The following is a 19,607-nucleotide window of genomic DNA, read 5'->3' as shown; positions in this document are numbered from 1 at the left end:
CTTATATGCGTAGGGTAAGCCTTCTAATCTTCCCTAGCCTACCTAATAATACATACGTAGGTACTTGCCCAATACATTAGGAGACAGCACAATATGTAGACGAGCTAGAGGATCTAAAGGTAATTATATCTTGTGGACAAGTTATAAGTCTATCTACACCAATGCCTTGGCCTCACCATCCTTTAGCTTGCCAGCAGCGACTAGTCTCTTGACCTCCTCGCTCCACACGCCCTTGATCTCGTCCGCGACCTTGAGGCCGCCTAGCTTGCTAGCCAGAGCTGCGATCTCGTCGGGATCTATCTTGCCCTGCACGAGATCGACGTCATTCAGCACGGCATCGATCTGGGCGGGGCTAGCGTCGGCAGCACCGGCAAAGTAGTTGGCGTCTTTGATGGAACCACGCAGCACACGCTTGTTCTTCTTGACAGCGTTCTTGGCGGCCTCCTTGGCCTTCTTGTTGGCTTCGCGCTCCGTCTTAGCTTTCTCTTCGGCCTCCTTGGCGGCCTTCTCTTCTGCTTCCTTCTTCAGGCGGGCGTCCTCCTTGGCCTTCTTCTCGGCGGCTTCCTTGTCGAGACGCTTCTTGTTCTTGGCGGCGTTGGCTTCCTGGCGGAACTTCTTGATACGCTCATCGCTGGCGGAGCAGTCGTCTAGAAGCTTGCGCAGGCGCGCGTTGTCCTCGGCCTTCTTCTTTTTGCGGGCGTTGGCGTTCTTGCGCTCCATGTGACGCTTTTGGTCGCGGTTCTCGTTGTCGTCTGGTACATCCTCGTCTAGGTATTCAAACGAGCGCCACGAGTCGAAGTTGTACCAGAAATTATAGAAGTTCTCGACTTCTTCCTTGGCCGACTTCTCATCCCCGAAGGTGGGCACGGGCTGCTGCTTGGAGAAGCGGGCTTCGGACTTGAAGACGCGGCTCCAGAGCTTGTAGTAATTGCCCTTGGCCTGCTCCTTCTTGGTGGGCGGGTCGACATCGGCCTTCTCGTCAACAGAGTCGAACTGTCGGCGCTTAACAGGGTCAAGTAGGACCTCAGTAGCTTTTTGGATACACTTGAAGAAGTTGTCGTCCTCAGTACTGCCCTGGGCCGCCTTCTTGTCCGGGTGGTGCTTTAGGACCTTCTTACGGTGAGCACGCTTGATCTGTTCCTCCGTTGCCTTCCATCGGTACTTTGATAGACCTAGTACTTGGTAGTGATCTTGCGACTATATAAAGACGTTAGTACAATTTATGAATAATTGTAAATATTTAACGAATATTTTAAATATTCTTACCTTCCAGTCCTTGGCTTCCCGCTGAAGCATTAAAGGATCCTCAGGTTCGCTAACATCGCTCTCATCGTCCTTCTCGATTTTCTTGGCGCTCTCCTGTGCTTGAATTCGATCATCTTCGGAAAATGTGCGCTTATGGCGAGCACGACGGGCATGGGCAAGGAAATGAGGGCCGACAGGTTCAATAGTACGCTGAGTTGATGCAGTAATAGAACCAATTGGTTTGAAGTCTTTCTCTGCAGACCAACCTTCCGGCAGTGCGGGTAGCGGTCGTGCTACTATGGTTGATGTAGCCATTGTCGCTCGTTGCTTTGTACAAGTCCGATGGGTTGAAGGGACGAAAAGTTGTTAGGTACCTTCGTGGGGTTAAAAGAATTAATTTTTTTATCCTTATCTAGAACTTTTATGATTCCTATAGTGGAAATTTATTGCAGGGGTCTCTTGCATTAATACCGATTTATGCACATGATGCCCTACCTTGGGTATATGGCTGGTGGGGATTAGCAGCCACAGCTTTTATGCATTAAGTACCTACTCAAGCCACAATCTTTTTCTGTCAATTCCACTCCAGAAACTTTCTTCGTAGATACGGAATAATTACCAATGTTTCTGCATAACTGCTATACAATAAACCAACCTACCTATTTGATATTAATGTTCTTGATTTAATATTTTCGCTTCCAAATAAAGTATATTCGTTAGTGGTCAGTGTGTCAAAATGGCGTTACAAGCCTATAGAGGTCTCCTCCGAGCGGCGAGGGTAGCTTTTCAAGGTAGGAATATATGAATTCAAACCTGACTTGTATAAATGATAATTGTTGACGCTGTATTTTTAGGCGATGAACGAGTCTTAACTGCAGCACGGGCCTCTATACGTGAAAGTTTCCGCGTCAATGCCTCCCTAGAGTCTACGGATCCCGAATTACCAGGCGCCATCAAGCATGCTGAAGAAGTTGCTGCCATTTTACGACAGAATATAGTACAGGGGAAGAAAGTTGGCGAAAGATACAGTACGTTTTCAACTGAATATAGATTTGGTCAAGGTAACATATGTCCCTAACAGAACATCTAGAGCTACGGATACACGAGGATACGGAACGTGGCGACAACGATACGGTCAAGTTCCCGAATGGCCAGACAGCTAAAATTGACGGAAAGACGTGTGCCGATAGGTGACACAGACAATGAGGCTAAATTCTCGAAGTCTTGTATTATATCATGATACCCATAGTGTACCAACAAACATCATAACCACTATTAAGTGGTTGCGCATCCTTTATGATAGATATCTCACTGAAACCCTATTGTAATCGCAATGCTCAAACGCCGCCCATGCATTAAGTCATATCTCCTTTTTTAGTCTCCAGCCAAGCTGGCATAGTTGACGTCTGCTGCCCCTGGTGGCGGTGCTACCATAGCCATGTTATCAATATCCTGTGCTGTTCCGGTCTGGCTTGGTCCTCCCTGAGACGGTGGTGCTCCGATCGCTTTGGGACCACCATTTCCTCGTCGTTGGTCTGGAAATGCCGATCGACCATCGCGAGCCATAGAGGCTCTTTCCTCCTTATTCATCGTCCCGATTGCCTTAGGTAAACTCCAGCGCACTCGAAGCGGGCAGCCTGCAATTACCGCTCGGCCCTGGCAAGCCTCGGATGCTTTCTCGGCGGCCTCTCGTGTCTCGTAGTTGATGAATGCGCAGTGTGACATATGACTACAGATCAACGACTTGATCTTACCGTGTTCCTTAAAAAAGTCTCGAATTTTGTACTCAGGTAAATCGTCTTCGACACCGGTAACGAATAGACTCATGATAGATTTGTCGGAAGGAGGCATCCAATCTTTAGGACCGGGTGGTAATTGGGATGCACTGGGGAACGGTCTTCCTCCTCTTCCTGGTCTCGGACCTGTACCAGCACCTGCTGCCGCCGCTGCTCTGGAGTCGCGAGTGCGTATCGGGCCCGGTCCACCAATACCAGCTCCTACCGATGGGCTGCCTCCTCTTGAACTCCCAGTAGGTTTCGACTCGGTTGCGCTTCCATCCTCAATTGCCCGTCCCTTTCTGAAATACGGTTTGCTGTTTGCTAGTCGTCGTAATAGCTCGCGCGCCTTCTCGTCTGTTTTCTCATATTCCTCGGTACCTCTTCCCTCTTCAAGAGCCTTCTCGTTGTTCTGCGCGAAGTATTCGCGGTTGACTTCGCTCTGGGGTCCAGGTGCAACCATTTTAAGGGCGGCATCACGAAGTTGAATGGGTAGACCAAACTGTAAGTCGAGCATGCAGCATTGACAGCAGTTTTTCATGCGTGCACATGTAAGACACACGTTTGTGCGTTTCTTGCGGCCGTGGGCACGGTCGGCTGCCCAAGAGAAGATGGTATAAGGTCGCGTACAGATCTTGCATTCGGCACCGTAGTCCTCCTTTAACATCTTAACATATGGATTCGGCGGTAGACAATTCTCGCATACGGATGGAAAGTCAGTTGACTCCCAGCCTGATCGATTCAGGTCTTGTTTTATTTGAGGCGGCATGTTTTGAGAAAAAGTGGTTAAAGTTTTAATATTATTGAAGTTGTCGCGACAAATTGGAAATTTGAGGCGTCCGTAGCTTAAAGTTGAATCATAGTGGGTCTAAAGATCTTATCTATCAGGTGAGGCTGCATTAGTTTAATATGTGGCTGATGGTGGCGATATTAGCGGGATCAGGACCTAGTTAGGAAATTTTAATAAGGAATATCCTTTTAAAAGCATATAGTATAACATTAAGAGGTACATAATTGATAATGTAACTAAACAGGGTCTCCCTTATTTCCCCCGTGGGGTCCGTCGCCCAAGCCAATGGCCCGGGATCCATTTTAACTTCAATGATGGAATTTGGGTTTAAGCCCGGCGGTTCAAACTCCTAATTTTCTAAACAAAACATCGCGGACTCTCTCCTATTTGTCTTCTTCTATCAATACATATCAACAATCAATTATCCCAGCAAACCACGATGCATACTAGCCACGACGTCTAACGAGACCAACAAATCCCAAATTTCCATATAGAAGCCCCATGATCAGACTAGAAATCATTTAGTCACAATAGAGCCATAATTTATAATAGACAATTCGCCTTCTCGTGAACCATGTTTACCCTTACCACATTTACCTTCCCCGCGGGCCGGTCAATACCCCCTCAATAGGTACCCAACTACTATTAAGAATTGAGATATAAACTTACTTGAATCACCGAGCGTTTCCCCGCAACAAAGGTCCGAGTTTGGAAAAGTTGCGAAAAAACACCATGTTGTTGTCGTACCATATCACCAGCTCTGCTAGTTTTCATAAGACACATGTTAGATAAGTACTCCAAGTTCGGTGTTTTACTAGAAACGTAAAGCAACATGAAGTAACGAATATGTAAGTTATGCCCTGTCCACGAGACCATCCTCAAGTGATTAGTTCCGGTCCGGCTCCTAAAGTGGCGTTTCCTGTCTTCTTATGATGGGATAGTATGGTAAATCCTAAATGAGATGAGACAACTCCCCGTATGTGCCCATACTCGGAGGTGCCATGGAAAGTCTATATCTATACTCTCATTCCCTACCTTTTTCCATAAAATCACCTGGCTATCTACACTCACCTACTTCCCTTTTCAAGTAACATTATGGAAGTTTCTCCGAATAATATTAGGGAAGATTCTCAAATGGTCAACCAACCTGCTTCACCTGTCCAAGGTAGTACTGGTGAAAGCTTCTCAGCACAATCTACAATATCGCGGGGAACTATACCCAAGCACACTGCATCACACGATGAAGCTGCATTAATGCAAGCAGGCTCAGGCCCCAGCATCCTTACGGAAAATGACTGTCCGGAAGCCCTGGCTTACGCATGGCCCATGTGGAAAAAATGGGTGACACTTACCATCATTTTTCTCGTCCAAATCTCTAGTACGTTTCTTTTTATGCTTATGTCACTACACAGCCTATATTCTCCCTGCTTCAAATTCCTATATACCTTACTGAAACGCGGATCCTAATTTTGATTCTCTAGTGAACTTGAACGCTTCCTTATATGCGAACGGCCAGAGTGGTATTGTCAAGGACTTCGGTGTTAGTAACCAAGCCGCAGTTAGCGGTGCTGCCGTGTTTCTTGTCCTATATGCGTTTGGATGTGAGCTGTAAGCCTAACCAATACACTCTCCATCCCGGCCTCTCATATATTAAACTCTCCCATAGATGGGCACCTTGGTCTGAAGAATTCGGAAGAAAACCCGTTCTTCAGTACTCACTTCTCATGGTCAATTTGTGTTGTATCCCTGTTGGTCTCGCCAATATCCATCGGTCATTCGCTGGTATTCTTGTCGGACGTGCGCTTGGAGGCCTTTTCTCCGCCGGCGGCAGTGTTACGCTGGGAGTTGTTGCGGACATGTTTATCGCCGATGAGCAAGAACTCCCGCTGGCATATATTGTCCTCTCTTCCGTAGGTGGCTCTATCATCGGACCCATCATCGGCGGATTTATCGAACAAAATCTCCACTGGACGTGGACGATCTGGATTCAACTCATCTTCGGGCTCTTTGTCCAGATACTACATTTAGTATTCGTTCCAGAAACTCGTTCCGCCATTCTAGTCAATAGGTATGCGAAGAAGATGAGGGAGGCTAAATTCGAAGCGACCGGTGAAAACAGTAACGTCTACGGGCCCTTCGAGTTGAAACCGTTCAAAGACTATCTGGTACCAAAGGAAGTTTTCGCTATATGGACGCGTCCTTTCCAGATGCTCTACAAGGAGAAAATCGTCTTGGTGCTATCTTTGCTGTCCGGGTTTAGCGATGCCCTAATATTCATGCAAATTCAGTCCCTGCGTCGCGTATTCGAGCGGTGGAATTTTACCAACATACAGATAGGGCTTGTAGGTTATATTAATACTCCCGTTAGATCACGGCATGTTTGCTAATACCGCCACTAGTCTTTTATCCCGTTTGGAATTGCTTATATCCTGGGGTATCTACTATTCATTCCATCTATATACCGTAACCGGGCACTACGGGCGAAGAATCCTCTTAGTGAGCACGCTCAATTCGAATCACGATTATGGTGGCTTCTCTTTACCGCACCACTTCTCCCCATCGGATTAATGATATTTGCATGGACAAGCACGCCTGAGGTACATTGGATTGCCCCGATGATCGGGTGCCTCTTCATCGGCATCGCTAACTATACCATCTACATGACTACTATCGACTATATGGTGAAAGCGTACGGTCCTTACTCGGCCTCTGCAACGGGAGGCAACGGTTTTGCTCGTGACTTCTTGGCTGGAGTATTGACATGGGTTGCAGCACCATATTACGACGCGTTTGATTTTGATTACGGTCTTCAGGTAGCGAATACCGTGCTTGCAGGTATCGGATTGATTCTTGTAGTCGCTACATTCGTCATCTACTACAAGGGGCCGTCGATGCGGAAACGTTCACCCTTCGCCGAGTCCATAAGCCATAGTAAAAATGATGCTTCTGTGGAAGTTCCGCCCTCTACGATCGTTTGAAGAAAAATGAGAAAAGAGCCTATAGTTAAATATTCAAATATTAACTAGTTAGAACCAAATAACAAATGATTAAATCAAAATCAAAATGCCTTGTAAATATGATATAACGTATATAAAATCAGCAACTTTACGATATATAAGTACCTCTTAGTTATTTGATTCATAGTCATGTCAGGTAGTTTAGCAATCGAGTGTTAATTCCCCCAAAGATATTGGAATAAGCTGGTACTCTACTAATACGTACCTACCTGCTAACCTACCTAGGCACCGAAGTATGGTATGGTAATAGGGGGTCCCGTGCAAAAGGGATGATGAAAAGATGCACGGAATAGAAAATTTTATCTCAAGGGTAATCTGCTATTATTACACCTATCGTGACATTCATGTTGCCATTTTTACTTTTCGTTGCTGTCCGCCGGCTTCTAAGCCCCTGCCAAGCTCCGGACTCCAAGACGTCGGTTCTTCGGGGCTCCGAGTCCTCTCTATAATAAAAAGAAAGACGCGGAGAAATTTCACCCCACACTGTCAAAGTCAGATTAATTGTTCCTGTCGGCTCTAACAGGTTCTAGTTGCCTTTCACTACATAACTTGAGGAGCCTACTAAGAGTATAATATTCGGGGATGTATGTATACGCAAGAAAGTATTATTGGAAAATACATTTCGATATCGTAGCTACCAACTTGTTATATCCTACCGAAGGCAAAATTAGGAGTCCTTTTTTTAATGTGAGCACCTAAGTTAATTTTAATTCATATGCATTACGAGATTTAATTCCTGATATATCCCGGATGTCAACCAGTACCTATCCAATGAGTTGATTATTTTCTTACACCCAATAATTCAATTGATCATAGCCTTCTTGGTATTTCGTGGCATTGCTCTTACTCATGACCCAGAGATAGGATAAAAATGACAACTCGGCACAATAGACGGAATTCGGGAGCGGCACAACCTAACTCAGCCCCAAGCCTCTTAGAACCAACACTCCATGAGAAAAACGGCTATTAGCGATGTTTTGGTATAAGTATTTTATGTCGTCCCTGTCATCATGCTAAATAATTTTATTTCCTCATCCAAATCTACCCCTATCTTCGTTTCAGCTTCAATCTTCGACATAGCCATCACAAATAGAGCACTATATATGTCGAGCTAGGAGATAGCTACCTATGGCGACCCAACAGTGTACTCTAGATACGTGTCCGGAGTCGTTCACCGTATATGGTTACAGACCAAATTTAGGCATAAACATATTCTTCACTATCATATTCGGTCTGGCAGCTCTATGGGCAATCATTGCCGCGATTTGCACGCGCAGATGGATCGTTTATAGTGTTGTCGTTGCGCTCGGAGCCCTTGTTGAGTTCGTTGGCTACCTGTCTCGCGATCTTGGGTGGGCTGATCCGTTCGACGTAAACTATTTCTCGATCCAATTCACCCTTCTAACTTTGGCTCCTGTTTTCATTACTGCAGGGTACGTTCCCTATTCTCCTCGGCGTGAAATGCATTTCATGCTGACTCGTATGGTAGGATATACATTTCCCTCAAGCACGTCGCCACTACCTTAGGCCAAGGTTGCTTCGATATCAGTCCAAATTTCTACACTGCCTTCTTTATACCCAGCGATATAATAGCCCTAATTATTCAAGCAGTCGGTGGAGGTCTTGCTACAAGCGAAAGCACACCCGACAACCCTCCACCTCCCTCAAATGGTCTTCTTGTTGGAACGAAGATTACCATCGCTGGTCTTGCATTGCAGGTTTTCTCACTATGCATGTTCCTTATCCTCTTCCTCGGTATAATTTTATACCCGCATCGAAACCACCGTGGTACGAACTCTAAGAAGTCATCGCCTGATGGTTTAGATATGGCTGCTACGTCGATAGAACTTAGATATCACATCCAGAGATCGCTAGTGGTGTTTATCTTCATGCTCCTCCTTGCGACGATATTGATCCTCATTCGGTCTTGCTACCGTGTTGCCGAGCTTTCACAAGGCCTTTCGAGTTCTCTTGCTACTAACCAATGGTTGTTTGTTGGTTTGGATGGATTCATGGTTACCATTGCTACCGCCTTGATGGTAATTATACACCCAGCATTCGTCCTTCGCCCATAATAGGACATACATAGTAAAAGAATAAACTTGGATTTCTCGTCTTTATTTATGTAGGTAGTTAAAAATATCGGTAAATAGGTCACATAGTAATTAATTGGTATTTGAAATCTACTATATCTTTACATAGAAAGAGTACTTGAATAGCAGAAAAATCATAACGTACACCTTGTAGCCGATAGAATCCTACTCAAGGTTAAACGTACCTAAACTTTCGTCATTCCTTAAGGCTTTAAGATATAATTTTAAGATAGACATCCGCTCTACGACTAATGTATTTTTACCAACCTACATAAGTTGTACAAAACTATTTTATCGTTATGAAGGGACGGTTAACCAAGCATAGAGTTGTATTATTTAAGTAGCTCAAGTTCTTAAGCTTAATATTATCACGTAGTGCAAGACGGTAAAAATTATTTCCGTATATGATACATGACTCATAGCAGCTTTAAGAATGGGCAAGCTTCTTTTTACGACGCGGGGTATTATTGATGCTAGAAGTTTTATGTTCTAAGATAGGTAAAGGGCAACTACTAGACCTCTGGATGAACTGATCTAGGTGCAGGGCGAGAAACTATGAACAAGCCGAGTGAGGTAACAGAATAGTCGTCTGAACCCATCTCATCTGAAAACAATCCCCTCACACACAGTACAAATATGTAAACTGAAATGTTGAGTGAGATCCCATATTTTCACACTAGGATAATGGACCATCTAGCCCCGTTGGTAGGGATATATGTGACACGATTTATGGGAAAATGACTCGGGCAGAATTCTTGGCAATCAATCCAGAGGAAAAATGAAGTAAAACCATGGTCAATGTGATGGTAAATCGAGTGACGATGAACTGAAGTAAAATATTTGTAGTTATGAAATAATCAATGGCCGTCCTGCAAATTAATTCATATAAGTTTTATATACCCAGGTATTCAGTGCGATGTACTAATGGTATCAAATAGACTTATCTTCCTTTGACGCCCATCATCGCCTTCATACCTATGCCCGCTTATCTCCTAGTATCAGCTCGTCCTACCTTTATTCTAACTTATACGCAAAAGGGTTGAGACTGTTTTAATCTCGCAATATGAAGTCAGTTCTATCAGTCTTTCAGGTCCTCGTGACTCTGGCTATGGCCTCTCCGCATGAACCGAGACAGGCCATTGACACATCGCTTGTCGATTCTGCACCAAGCGTAACATCAGTTTCTATACCAGTTGGGCCTACTGCCGATTCAACAACCTACAACTTAAGCGAGGCTACGGAATCTGCCACAGAGAGTCCTCTGCCCGTAGGAACTGAACCCGCCACAACACCAGAGCTTGTCGCGCGTCAAACAGCATGCCAGCCTAACCCTACCGGTGCAGGCCCTACGCCAAATCGCGATACCGATAGTGCTTTTCTTGGGTTAAGGGCATTTACTAGAATCTCGACCCAAGCACCTACACCATCTGGATATAACGTAACTTATGTTAATATACATGCTAGGAGTGTATCCTACGGATATCTAGGCTTTATAACCGTGGACTCCTATGACACTCAAACTTGCGCCGACCAATGTGATGATGTCTGGCGTGGCTGCCAAGGTTTTAATATCTTCTTTGAAAGAGATCCTTCTCTCGCGCCAGGCACTGGCTGCACGAATCCCCCTTCGACTACTAACATTAAATGCATTTTCTGGGGCGGTCTTGTCTCTGTAGAGACAGCTATTAATACTGGACAGTATATAGCAGACTTCCACGTGGTTATCGCAGGGTCAAATGGATACATGAAAAATGCCATCCCTACCGTCCCCGGGTACGATGGCGAGCCCACCGGAAACGACACTATGTACGTAAAATCGAAGGCCCTCTACTCCTTTTCAAGTCTCTACGACTCTACAAGGGACCAGAATTCCTTAGTTAAGGAGAGTAGAATACCTATAGCCTCATAAATATCGTCTCAGCCCTCACATTGAAGAGATGATTATTAACCCATGTCAGCGATGTACCGCCCGACGACATGGATCCCACACCTACTACGACGGCAAGGACGAGGACGGGAACGAGGACTACAGGTACATCTACCACGTCTAGTCCTACCAATACGGCGCAAGGAGGCACCTACATTGGTTCAAGGATCTTCACCAATACTTTCTTCGACCCAGGCCTTTGGTACGTACAATACCCGCACTTTCAATTCATGAGCCCCCTATTTCTCGAATTATAACAACTAACTTTTAGAAGTGAGTGACATAACTTTTACATATCCTACAATCCTATTTTGCTACCTTGCTTCGACCTGAACAGCAAATTGGCAACGAAACGCAAATTAAAGAGGTTCGAAACTGACACAATATGGTTTAATGAACAGGCGCTGCCGCGTGCGATGCTCAGAATCGAAATAACCTTGCCAACCCTCCTGAGCAGGGTCAGCCGCAGATATGTCGTTTCTTCACGACCTATCTACTCCTTAGGAATGGCCGGCCTGCTGGGCAATATTGTGCCCTTTATACTCGATATTACCCAAGAAGATTCGCTACTAACGGCGTAAGTACTTCACAGCTGTGTCTAGTAGAGTTCTGCTAATACGCCATTCCTAGAGTGCACGAATCGGTGGTGATACATTGTCTGTGCGCCACGCCTTTTCATATAGGAATACAAGGGTATTATAGTTGCGCTATTCAACGTGATACCTACAAGGTATAACCACGATAGTCATCCTATAGGTAGAGGCTATGGTGAGAATGATTGAATGCTATATTTACTAGGATAGCTCATGATACTTTCGCTGCGGCTGGATATAACAAAATTCTATCTTTTGCTTAGGTACCGAATAGTCGCAAATTTACATGACTACCAATAATCATGTAAAGTCTTTTTTTTCTTGTTATAAAAAAGGGGGGAGAGGCGGGCCTAGGCCAACACCTCGATGGTGCCGTAGACTACTTCGTAACATAGAATTTCTAATGGCATACTGATACCAAAGCTATGCTTTAATGACCAGATGTTATAAAGGTACCTATTGTTGAATAAGTTCCTAATATCGTCGATCTAGTCTACACTCGATAGTAGTTGATAGTGATAAGTTAGATGATCCTCACGATATGCGTTCTCAAAGCATGTTTAATCTCCTCAAGGATAGCTAGCGAATCAATTACTTCCTCACTGTCCCAAAGCACGGTTTCTCTAGCAGTAAGGTCGAGGCGCTCTATCCGCCTCCAATCATTGCCGTCTTCAACACTTTCTAGTATTAAGAAGCATACGCGCTCGGTAGTCTCAAGGAGGCGCCGCCACTGGATCAGCTTTAAGACTGCAAACTTTTGTCCTATATAGGCTCTATGCTTTTGTCCATATTCACTACTTATCGCACCTTTCAACACCTTGGAAATTTTTGCCATTAACTTCGGATACGGCGATGATGGATGAGGAGCGTTGAGTAAGTCCTGAGAGTGTAGTTCTAGAAAAGGAGCACGAAGAGTGATACTTCCCCCCTTTACGGCACCAAAAGGGTCATGGGTAGCAAGCTGGATATTGATATCTATAACTTCGGCGAAGCGTTTGACGTGATCGAATTGCCTGTCGGCCATGAACAAAACTTTTCGGCCTAGTGTACTTGCCCAACTCCATGATGGTGCAAGATATTGGTCAAGTAAAATTGGCCCCTTTTCGACATAGCCACTGGGTGACTTCTTTCTGAGTGAGTTTCTTGTCTATTACGTTCCAATGTTAGTCTCAGACTAATTCCTGCACGTCTAAACCAGGGGTAGTGTATCTCAGACATTCGAAGGTAGTGTCATACATTGACGAATCTGTTGAACGAGGGGGTAGTTTTTAGTTTTATAACTTGCTTACCCAGGTGAGGCCTTGTATTATATCCATTTTCCAAAGTCCGGCGACATACGTGTCACCCGTAGCTTGGTGAAACTCCCTTGCGAGCCCCGATAATGCTGGAAGAGTGTCAGTTGGCTTGGTGAGTTGCCTAGATGAATAGTTCTCGATGATCGTGAGCCAAAAATTAAAATGCGACATTCCAAAGCTACCCACAGGCGGCTTAAAGTATCCCTGCAATGTGAATGGTTTCCGGACAATAACTCTATGACGTATAGTTTCTAGATCTCGTGCTCGGAGGAGATTTGTTAGTGATATCCATGGAACTGTGGCAGCCGGGGGAATATGCATCTCTCGAAGAAGAGCGATCAAATGTCTCCTCCAACTAGGAATTATCTCCTGACGGAGTGACTGAATAAATTCTTTACTGCGATATACCTCCATTATCCTAATAGTCCGCCCTGCTTCATCCACACTCCCTTTCGGACACTCAAAACACAACTGCTGTTGACCGAACCACAATGTTCGTGGCGCCAAGAGGGTTTCCTGCAAAACCCAACCTCTAGTGTTCAGAATGCTTTGGTGCATTCTTTCATCCCATAGTTCAGACCCTATGCGTAGGAATACTTTAGATGGATTTTTATCTCCGTTCCTCCAGTCAAGCCAACACCTAGGGAGATTCGACACTACTCTTTCTTGAAAGATCCCTTCGCTAGTTTTGGAAGCACATGCTGCCGCTATCGTGACAACTGCTCCTCTGTAAACTTCGCGCATCCGACTAGCCTCCTGGGCCCAATCCTCATCCGAGTCCTGAATAATGCATAACGCATCGATCCAGATGTAACGGATACCGAGAGTTTTGGTGATGTTTATGGCATCACGGATAGTAGGAGGAAACTCGCCAATTGGCCGACCCTCGCGAAATAATTGCTCAGTTGCTGCTGTAAGTATGAAAGTAGAATCACCGCCCCAACAATATGACAGTGCCGCAAATATTCCACATTGACCATCACCATCAACAAGCTTAGGATTCACTCCCTCCGTATCGATAATTCTCGTCGGAAGTTTAGAAGAAGTCGGATATTGAGAAGAACAGGACTTATGTTTATTAACACAGTCGCCTAGAAATCTAGCTGCAAGTTGTAAACACTTTTGCGAACCCGAATTTCTATATATGGACCTAGCAAGAAGATCTTGGTGGTCTAATGGCTCGTGACCTACAACTTTGTTTACTCATTACTGTACCATTAGAACAAATCGTGACTTACCTCTTAGGGCGCATACCTCAAATGAGGCCAGAGTGCGTACAGCTCCCCTTTCTCCGTTTTGAATGATAGCAACATGAGGTAACCCGTTAAGAGTAGCGTCCCAGGCGGTCGTCCCTATAAATATCTGCCGCGTATTCATGCCTTTAAGTAACTCATCATGAACAAGTTCGTTAGGGTGGGCTTTACTAGCATACGACTGCCATATGCAAGCGCAGAGATCACATTCATCGATCGAGGACTGTAACGAAAGCAAGTTGGGATGATGTTCGAAAAAGTGAGGGATTGCCGGCCGGAGACATTCGAATGTTTCCGGCGCAGTGGGATCATTAAAGCCTTTTGGTAGTTGAGCAGTAGCTTTCACCAATAGTTCTCTCACATCAAAGTTGACGCATATGGCACAGAGCATACTGGAACCCTTGCAGCTGTTCAATGAGATCCAAGCCAGTGAGAGGAGCGAAGGAAGTCGATGGGACGAGACTAAGACGAGAACAAGACGAGGATGATCTAATTTCAGATGCTGCTAGCAGATGTCCATGTAGTATCTCCATGTAGTAAAGCCTCGGCAGCTTGCTGTGGGAACACTTAGGGGGGCAGTGTTTTGAGAAGTCCCGGCGACGCGTCATTAAATATGGCTTGTAGGGCTGATTTTATACGGATTCTTTGAACCGGGGTTTTCGGGATTTTCCGTGCCACATAAAGTCATGATTATGGAACTATGGGACTTTATGGGACTTTATGCAATGTCCCCCTAGTCCCCTGAATCTAAGAATGCTCCGCCTCAACTCGTCGTATTGTTGACCTATACTCTTGAACCCCACGGTTGTCAAAGACTATTCAGAACTTCTGGAAACGCACAGGGGCATTCTATTCCCCCCCCCCTTCACTATGTTACTCTACCTACCTAAGGTAGTGTATATCTACTACCAACCCGAATTAAATACGTACGCTAAAAGCCTGTGCCGTTTGGCAGGATGGGTTTAGGGATAGTATGTAGCGAATCAAATTCGATGTGAATCACGCTTGGCAAGATAGTCGACATCTTCTTTTTTCATATCTTATTAATATTCCCCCCTATCAATCTCCAATCGCTCAACTACCGTCGGTCAGCTCTAGATGATTACTTGCTTCTGCATGGGTACCTACTTTATCTAGCATATAATCTAGCATATAGATGCGAATTTAGGCTTTTACAAGAGCGAATTTAGTCACAAAAAAAAGGTATCAAGCGAGATCAAATGCCGATCCCAATGGCGTCGAGCGCACCAAGTTGGCCAGGCGTGCGTCCCGTCAAGACGTGCACAGAATGCAAGCAATCAAAGGTGCGTAAACCCATCCTCGCATATTAGGATAGACTCAACTAACGTTGAGACAGCTTCGATGTGACTCTAAGGATAGGTTCCCGAATCCTTGTACAAGATGTCACGCAAGAAACCTCACTTGTACGGTTGATCCGTCTTTTCGGAGAACGCCAGCTAGAAAGTATGTTTTCAGACTCTTTGGCGCCGAAATATCTGCGTAGGGATTTTCCTCGTATAGCTACTAATGAAGGCGAACAGACGGCTTGAGGCCATGTCAAAAGAGCTACGAGAGCTTCGAGACCAGAGAATATCAGAAGCACGCGCTGGTTCTACTACGAGTCCAGATCCGGATACTACACGATCGCAAGATTCATCCATCAATGCATCGCAGCCGTCTGTCACTATTATGATGGATGACTTCGAACTTATGGGCTTAGAATCTTTCGATCTTGGTGGTGTTATAATTGATAACCAAACAGTTATCACGGCATTCAAGCAGTAAGTACCTATTTTTATTATCAAATAAGACAATCTAAATTAACAGATCTTGCAAGTTTTACTGCCTACTTCCTCCCAAATCTCCCAATACTGGGACCGGTATCGCTTAAAACCATTCATCATTCTCATCCGTTCTTATTTTGGACGATAATTGTTGTCGTCTCACTACGTTTACCCACAACCTCGGATGAGACCTTATTCGATCGACTCCATGAGCCGTACATGAGAATGCTCAGGGAGGAGATTCTAAGGGCTCCAATGCCGCTAAGCAAGATCCAGGCGCTTTTGATTCTTTGCATGTGGCCGTTGCCAGTACCTCACCAAAGGGATGATCCCAGCTGGCTATACTGTGGGATCGCAGTGAATGCTGCCCTTTATATGAGTCTTCATAGATCGAGCCCAAGATCAGGGGTTATTCCTTCTCTCCATAGCGTTGGTCCCGTAGGTGGAAGTGCCCGCGAAAGAACAAACACATGGTTGGGTTGCTTCTATGTTAGCACATCGTAAGTCATTCGATCTTGTATAAGATATATCAGCTAGCTAATTATCTTTCAGTCTTAGTATGCATCTCGGACTTCCCCCAATGATCAATACTCCTTCCGACCTTGCCGCTATCCGTGCAACTCTTAGTGAAAACACGCTTCCTCGCGAGTTCGCTATTCAGGTTAGAGTACTGCTCACTTTGGCGGGGTTTACCAATGTCCTTGTACATAATGCGAACGACGGCGTAGTCGATTCTTCGGTCATTCAGCTTCTTGACGGCGAGCTAGATACACTAAAAATAACTTTTCCTGATGGATGGACAAGCATGACTGACCTTGGTGTCCTGGTCGTGAAAATGCACGTTTACACTCTGGTGATAACCCGAGCCCGATCAGGTACCGGTGCGAAGGAAATATTACTCAAATTAGGGCTAGCCACCGCTCTTCGAATCATTCACCTAGCGAACTCGCGGTTCCATGAGAGGCTAGATAAGAATCAAACGTTGACAGCAGCGCAACGCGAAAAGACGCTACCCAAAGATTATTATAGGGGTCTCGCTTTTGCGACTATATTTCTCCTCCGATACTTTAGTCTCAATAATAATGCCAACGCCGAAGAACAACAGTTAGCAGCAAACCATGTCATTATGGCTCACACGATATTCAAAACACTAGCTACACGTCATCGAGATGAATATGATAGGGCTGCTAGTCTATTCGAAACCCTCTGCAAGCAAGCACCCGTTTCTGCCGATACTAGCAGGCCCAATCTTCCAGATCGAATGGGGGTATCAATAGTACTAGACGCAATCGATACAGCCCGTGAGCTACGCGGCTTTCCTCTAAATCCTTCGGTACCTGAGATCGCAGTTACTACGGAAGCTCTACCCAGCGAGAACAACATCCCACAAGCAGACGTCTTCGCTACTAACCCTCAGGTGGAGGAACCCTGGTCGTCTGATCTCGCCTTCGCTAACATGTTTTGGGGGGATCCTTCGTGGGATATTTTCAATCTTCCTACTGACACATCACAGTTCCATTCAGGACATGGGTTATAGCGGTGGGTTACAGCGGGGTAGTAATTGCATATAAAGGCATCACATCACATAAATATTTAGATAATAATAACTTGAACATAATGATCATAAACTACCTACACATAAATACAAAATATATAATACAGTAGTATCAGTACCTCCTTTATACTACTAAGCCTTGGAAAGGGAAGCAAGCAGTTCTTCTGGCAACTTCAAGTTTACAAGCGGAAGATGTTGCTGAGATCCGTGAACATCATTCTCCATGAATCCTCCACCCGGCATACGCTTGCCAGCTCGAATACGGGGGATTGTGGCTTTAAACGCCTGGGCCGGGTCGAAGAATCCACACCATAATATGTCGCTCTCTGGTAGCTTAAAGACGGAAGCTACCGTTTTAACAGATAGGAGGCCGGAGTCCTTAACTTTAAGATAAGTTTCTCGGGACTCGAAGATGAGGTCGAATGTGATCTCATACGGACCTGAGTTCTTGGACCTTACAACTTGGGCTAAGTCTCCAAGTTTGGTAGGCTTGGTATATGCTTTTGATTTTAAGCCATTGATAAGTTCAGCCGTCGCGAAGCCCTCCTCGCTGCTTGACTTGACTCCATTTGCAGAGCCGTTAGTAGTCGATATAGGAGCTTTTGCTGATGGTCTCTCTCCATTGCCGATTAGAGAGGCAGATTGGGTAAACAGAGGCTTTCGTTGCTTATGGGTTCCGTTACCGTTTACACCATTGGTAGCAGGAGTTGAGATGCTGTCTCCCAGTAATAAACCCTCCTCGCCTTCTTCAAGGTCCATGAGATGGTACATGGTAAATCGTGAGCATGGACCCAACTCGATAACAGACTTGCCACCGATACCGAAAGCAAAGTTTCCCGAAGTGGCTTTCTGTCCTGGATAACTTCCATGCTGGAAGAAGTTAACGAATGATCGCCTGAGATGCAGATAGCAATTCAACTTACAATAACACCTATTCTAGCTGTGGCTGCGATGCTGGTTGCTAATTCCTGCGTAGGAGCCAGTGCCTCACCAATGAGGAATACCTCAGGAGTTGCATTCTCTACACCTTCCTCTGGCTTCCCATAGATATGGAAATCAAAGTCCCATTTCTCAGTCACATGGCTATGCTGTTCAGCAGCATATCGCTTGACAAGCTTGAGTAATGCATCGAGTTGGCTAATTAGAATTGCTACTTTAATGTTAGCAAATGATGGCAAATGAGACTTATTCAGTGAACTTACGGTCTCGGAAGCTACCAAAGAACAGCGATCGGTATCCAATAATACTAGCAGCCTCTAATTTTACTTGATACGGACCGCTCTCTTTCGAGAAATGGAACTTGCTGCCGCGGACTTTGATCGTCCTCTGATCGGGCAGCTGTTCGTAAGTTGCAGAGTTGAGATCAAAATATCCACCCGGACCATGCAAAATGTCAGGGCGCGATTTCTCGTACATTGTGTGCGCAGCCACTGACACCGGAGTACAATGGGCCGCCGGCGATAAAGGCGAGATGGTAAACCCTCCGTCCTTATATACTGTTGCAATAGCACCGTGTGATTTTGGCACAGCACATGTCCCTCCGCACTCTAGAATCTTGCCCATGTGCGTAAATCCACCCATTTGGCGTTGGACCGCGGCCGAATTCACGTCGTTCGTATCTAATCCGGCCAAATAAGCGCAATAGGCGACGTACGGGGCTGGGTCGTAGGCACGACCGCCGACTATAACGTTAAAGTCTGGATTTGCCTTCATCGCATCGATAAACGGCTCGGGTCCCATCTGTGCAACAACCACTGACGATTCATCGATATCCTCTTCGGTTAAATCCGGAACACATGGGCCGCATCCACGCACACCTCCTGCCTTGAGGCGTTCCCGGACCGTCTCCTTCTCGATATCGGAAAATATGGCGACGGTCTTCAAGGAATAATCCTCATTTCCCTTCTCGGCAGCAATTTCTTCGATAACCTTTACAATCTCTCGAACGTGTTCGTCGATCCCGTCTCCTCCGGCCGAGCTGAAAATCAGCGGAACCCGGAACTCATTGACTAACTTAAGCAGCTTCCTAAGGTCCCGGAGGTAAGCTGTTCGGGGACAACCCATTACTTTCTGAGCAAGCCTGTCTGGACCACTATCGGTCGAGCCGGAGTCTAAGATTAGAGCGGTCGGAATACCCGTCGCGAGAAGATGTCTTAAGGCGACTGCGTTCTCCTCCTCGTTGAGGCCATAGCCGAGCATGCCTACTGGGGTAATAATATTGCATAGAGGTGTCGACGCCCCCTCGGCATCATCGAACTGGTTATTGATTACGGCTGACAT

General features: G+C 45.6%; 6 protein-coding genes across 8 annotated transcripts; 3 read left to right on the top strand and 3 right to left on the bottom strand.

Moving 5' to 3' along the window:
• Nucleotides 1–153: 153 nt before the first annotated feature.
• GL218_07702 (Zuotin) lies at nt 154–1,560 on the bottom strand (the record flags this gene model as incomplete). Its single annotated transcript, XM_033584472.1, has 2 exons — nt 154–1,197; nt 1,267–1,560. 2 exons carry the CDS (start codon nt 1,558–1,560, stop codon nt 154–156), a joined length of 1,338 nt encoding a protein of 445 aa, XP_033432623.1.
• Nucleotides 1,561–1,981: 421 nt separating this feature from the next.
• On the top strand, nt 1,982–2,439 carry GL218_07701 (Mitochondrial zinc maintenance protein 1, mitochondrial; the record flags this gene model as incomplete). Of its 2 annotated transcripts, none has more annotated exons than XM_033584470.1 (3): nt 1,982–2,036; nt 2,100–2,273; nt 2,336–2,439. In XM_033584470.1, the coding sequence occupies 3 exons, from the start codon at nt 1,982–1,984 to the stop codon at nt 2,437–2,439; spliced, it is 333 nt and encodes a 110-aa protein (XP_033432627.1). The 2 variants fall into 2 exon arrangements, with proteins under 2 accessions (XP_033432627.1, XP_033432626.1); XM_033584471.1 differs by having other exon boundaries at nt 2,327–2,439.
• A 180-nt stretch (nt 2,440–2,619) lies between these two features.
• On the bottom strand, nt 2,620–3,789 carry GL218_07700 (Pre-mRNA-splicing factor slt-11; the record flags this gene model as incomplete). Its single annotated transcript, XM_033584469.1, has 1 exon — nt 2,620–3,789. The coding sequence occupies one exon, from the start codon at nt 3,787–3,789 to the stop codon at nt 2,620–2,622; it is 1,170 nt and encodes a 389-aa protein (XP_033432625.1).
• Nucleotides 3,790–5,064: 1,275 nt separating this feature from the next.
• On the top strand, nt 5,065–6,788 carry GL218_07699 (the record flags this gene model as incomplete). 2 transcript variants are annotated; one of them, XM_033584468.1, is made up of 4 exons in its annotated part: nt 5,065–5,188; nt 5,292–5,418; nt 5,477–6,152; nt 6,210–6,788. In XM_033584468.1, the coding sequence occupies 4 exons, from the start codon at nt 5,065–5,067 to the stop codon at nt 6,786–6,788; spliced, it is 1,506 nt and encodes a 501-aa protein (XP_033432328.1). The 2 variants fall into 2 exon arrangements, with proteins under 2 accessions (XP_033432328.1, XP_033432327.1); XM_033584467.1 differs by lacking the exon at nt 6,210–6,788 and having other exon boundaries at nt 5,477–6,197.
• Nucleotides 6,789–16,352: 9,564 nt separating this feature from the next.
• Nucleotides 16,353–17,309, top strand: GL218_07698 (uncharacterized protein; the record flags this gene model as incomplete). Its single annotated transcript, XM_033584466.1, has 1 exon — nt 16,353–17,309. One exon carries the CDS (start codon nt 16,353–16,355, stop codon nt 17,307–17,309), a length of 957 nt encoding a protein of 318 aa, XP_033432326.1.
• Nucleotides 17,310–17,459: 150 nt separating this feature from the next.
• On the bottom strand, nt 17,460–19,607 carry GL218_07697 (uncharacterized protein; the record flags this gene model as incomplete). The annotated part of the gene is made up of 3 exons (XM_033584465.1): nt 17,460–18,197; nt 18,251–18,477; nt 18,530–19,607. 3 exons carry the CDS (start codon nt 19,605–19,607, stop codon nt 17,460–17,462), a joined length of 2,043 nt encoding a protein of 680 aa, XP_033432336.1.

Source organism: Daldinia childiae, assembly GCF_008694065.1.
Source record: "Daldinia childiae strain JS-1345 chromosome Unknown Scaffold9, whole genome shotgun sequence".
In the NCBI taxonomy this organism is placed as follows: Eukaryota; Fungi; Ascomycota; class Sordariomycetes; order Xylariales; family Hypoxylaceae; genus Daldinia; species Daldinia childiae.
This window is presented reverse-complemented; position numbering and strand designations above follow the sequence as displayed.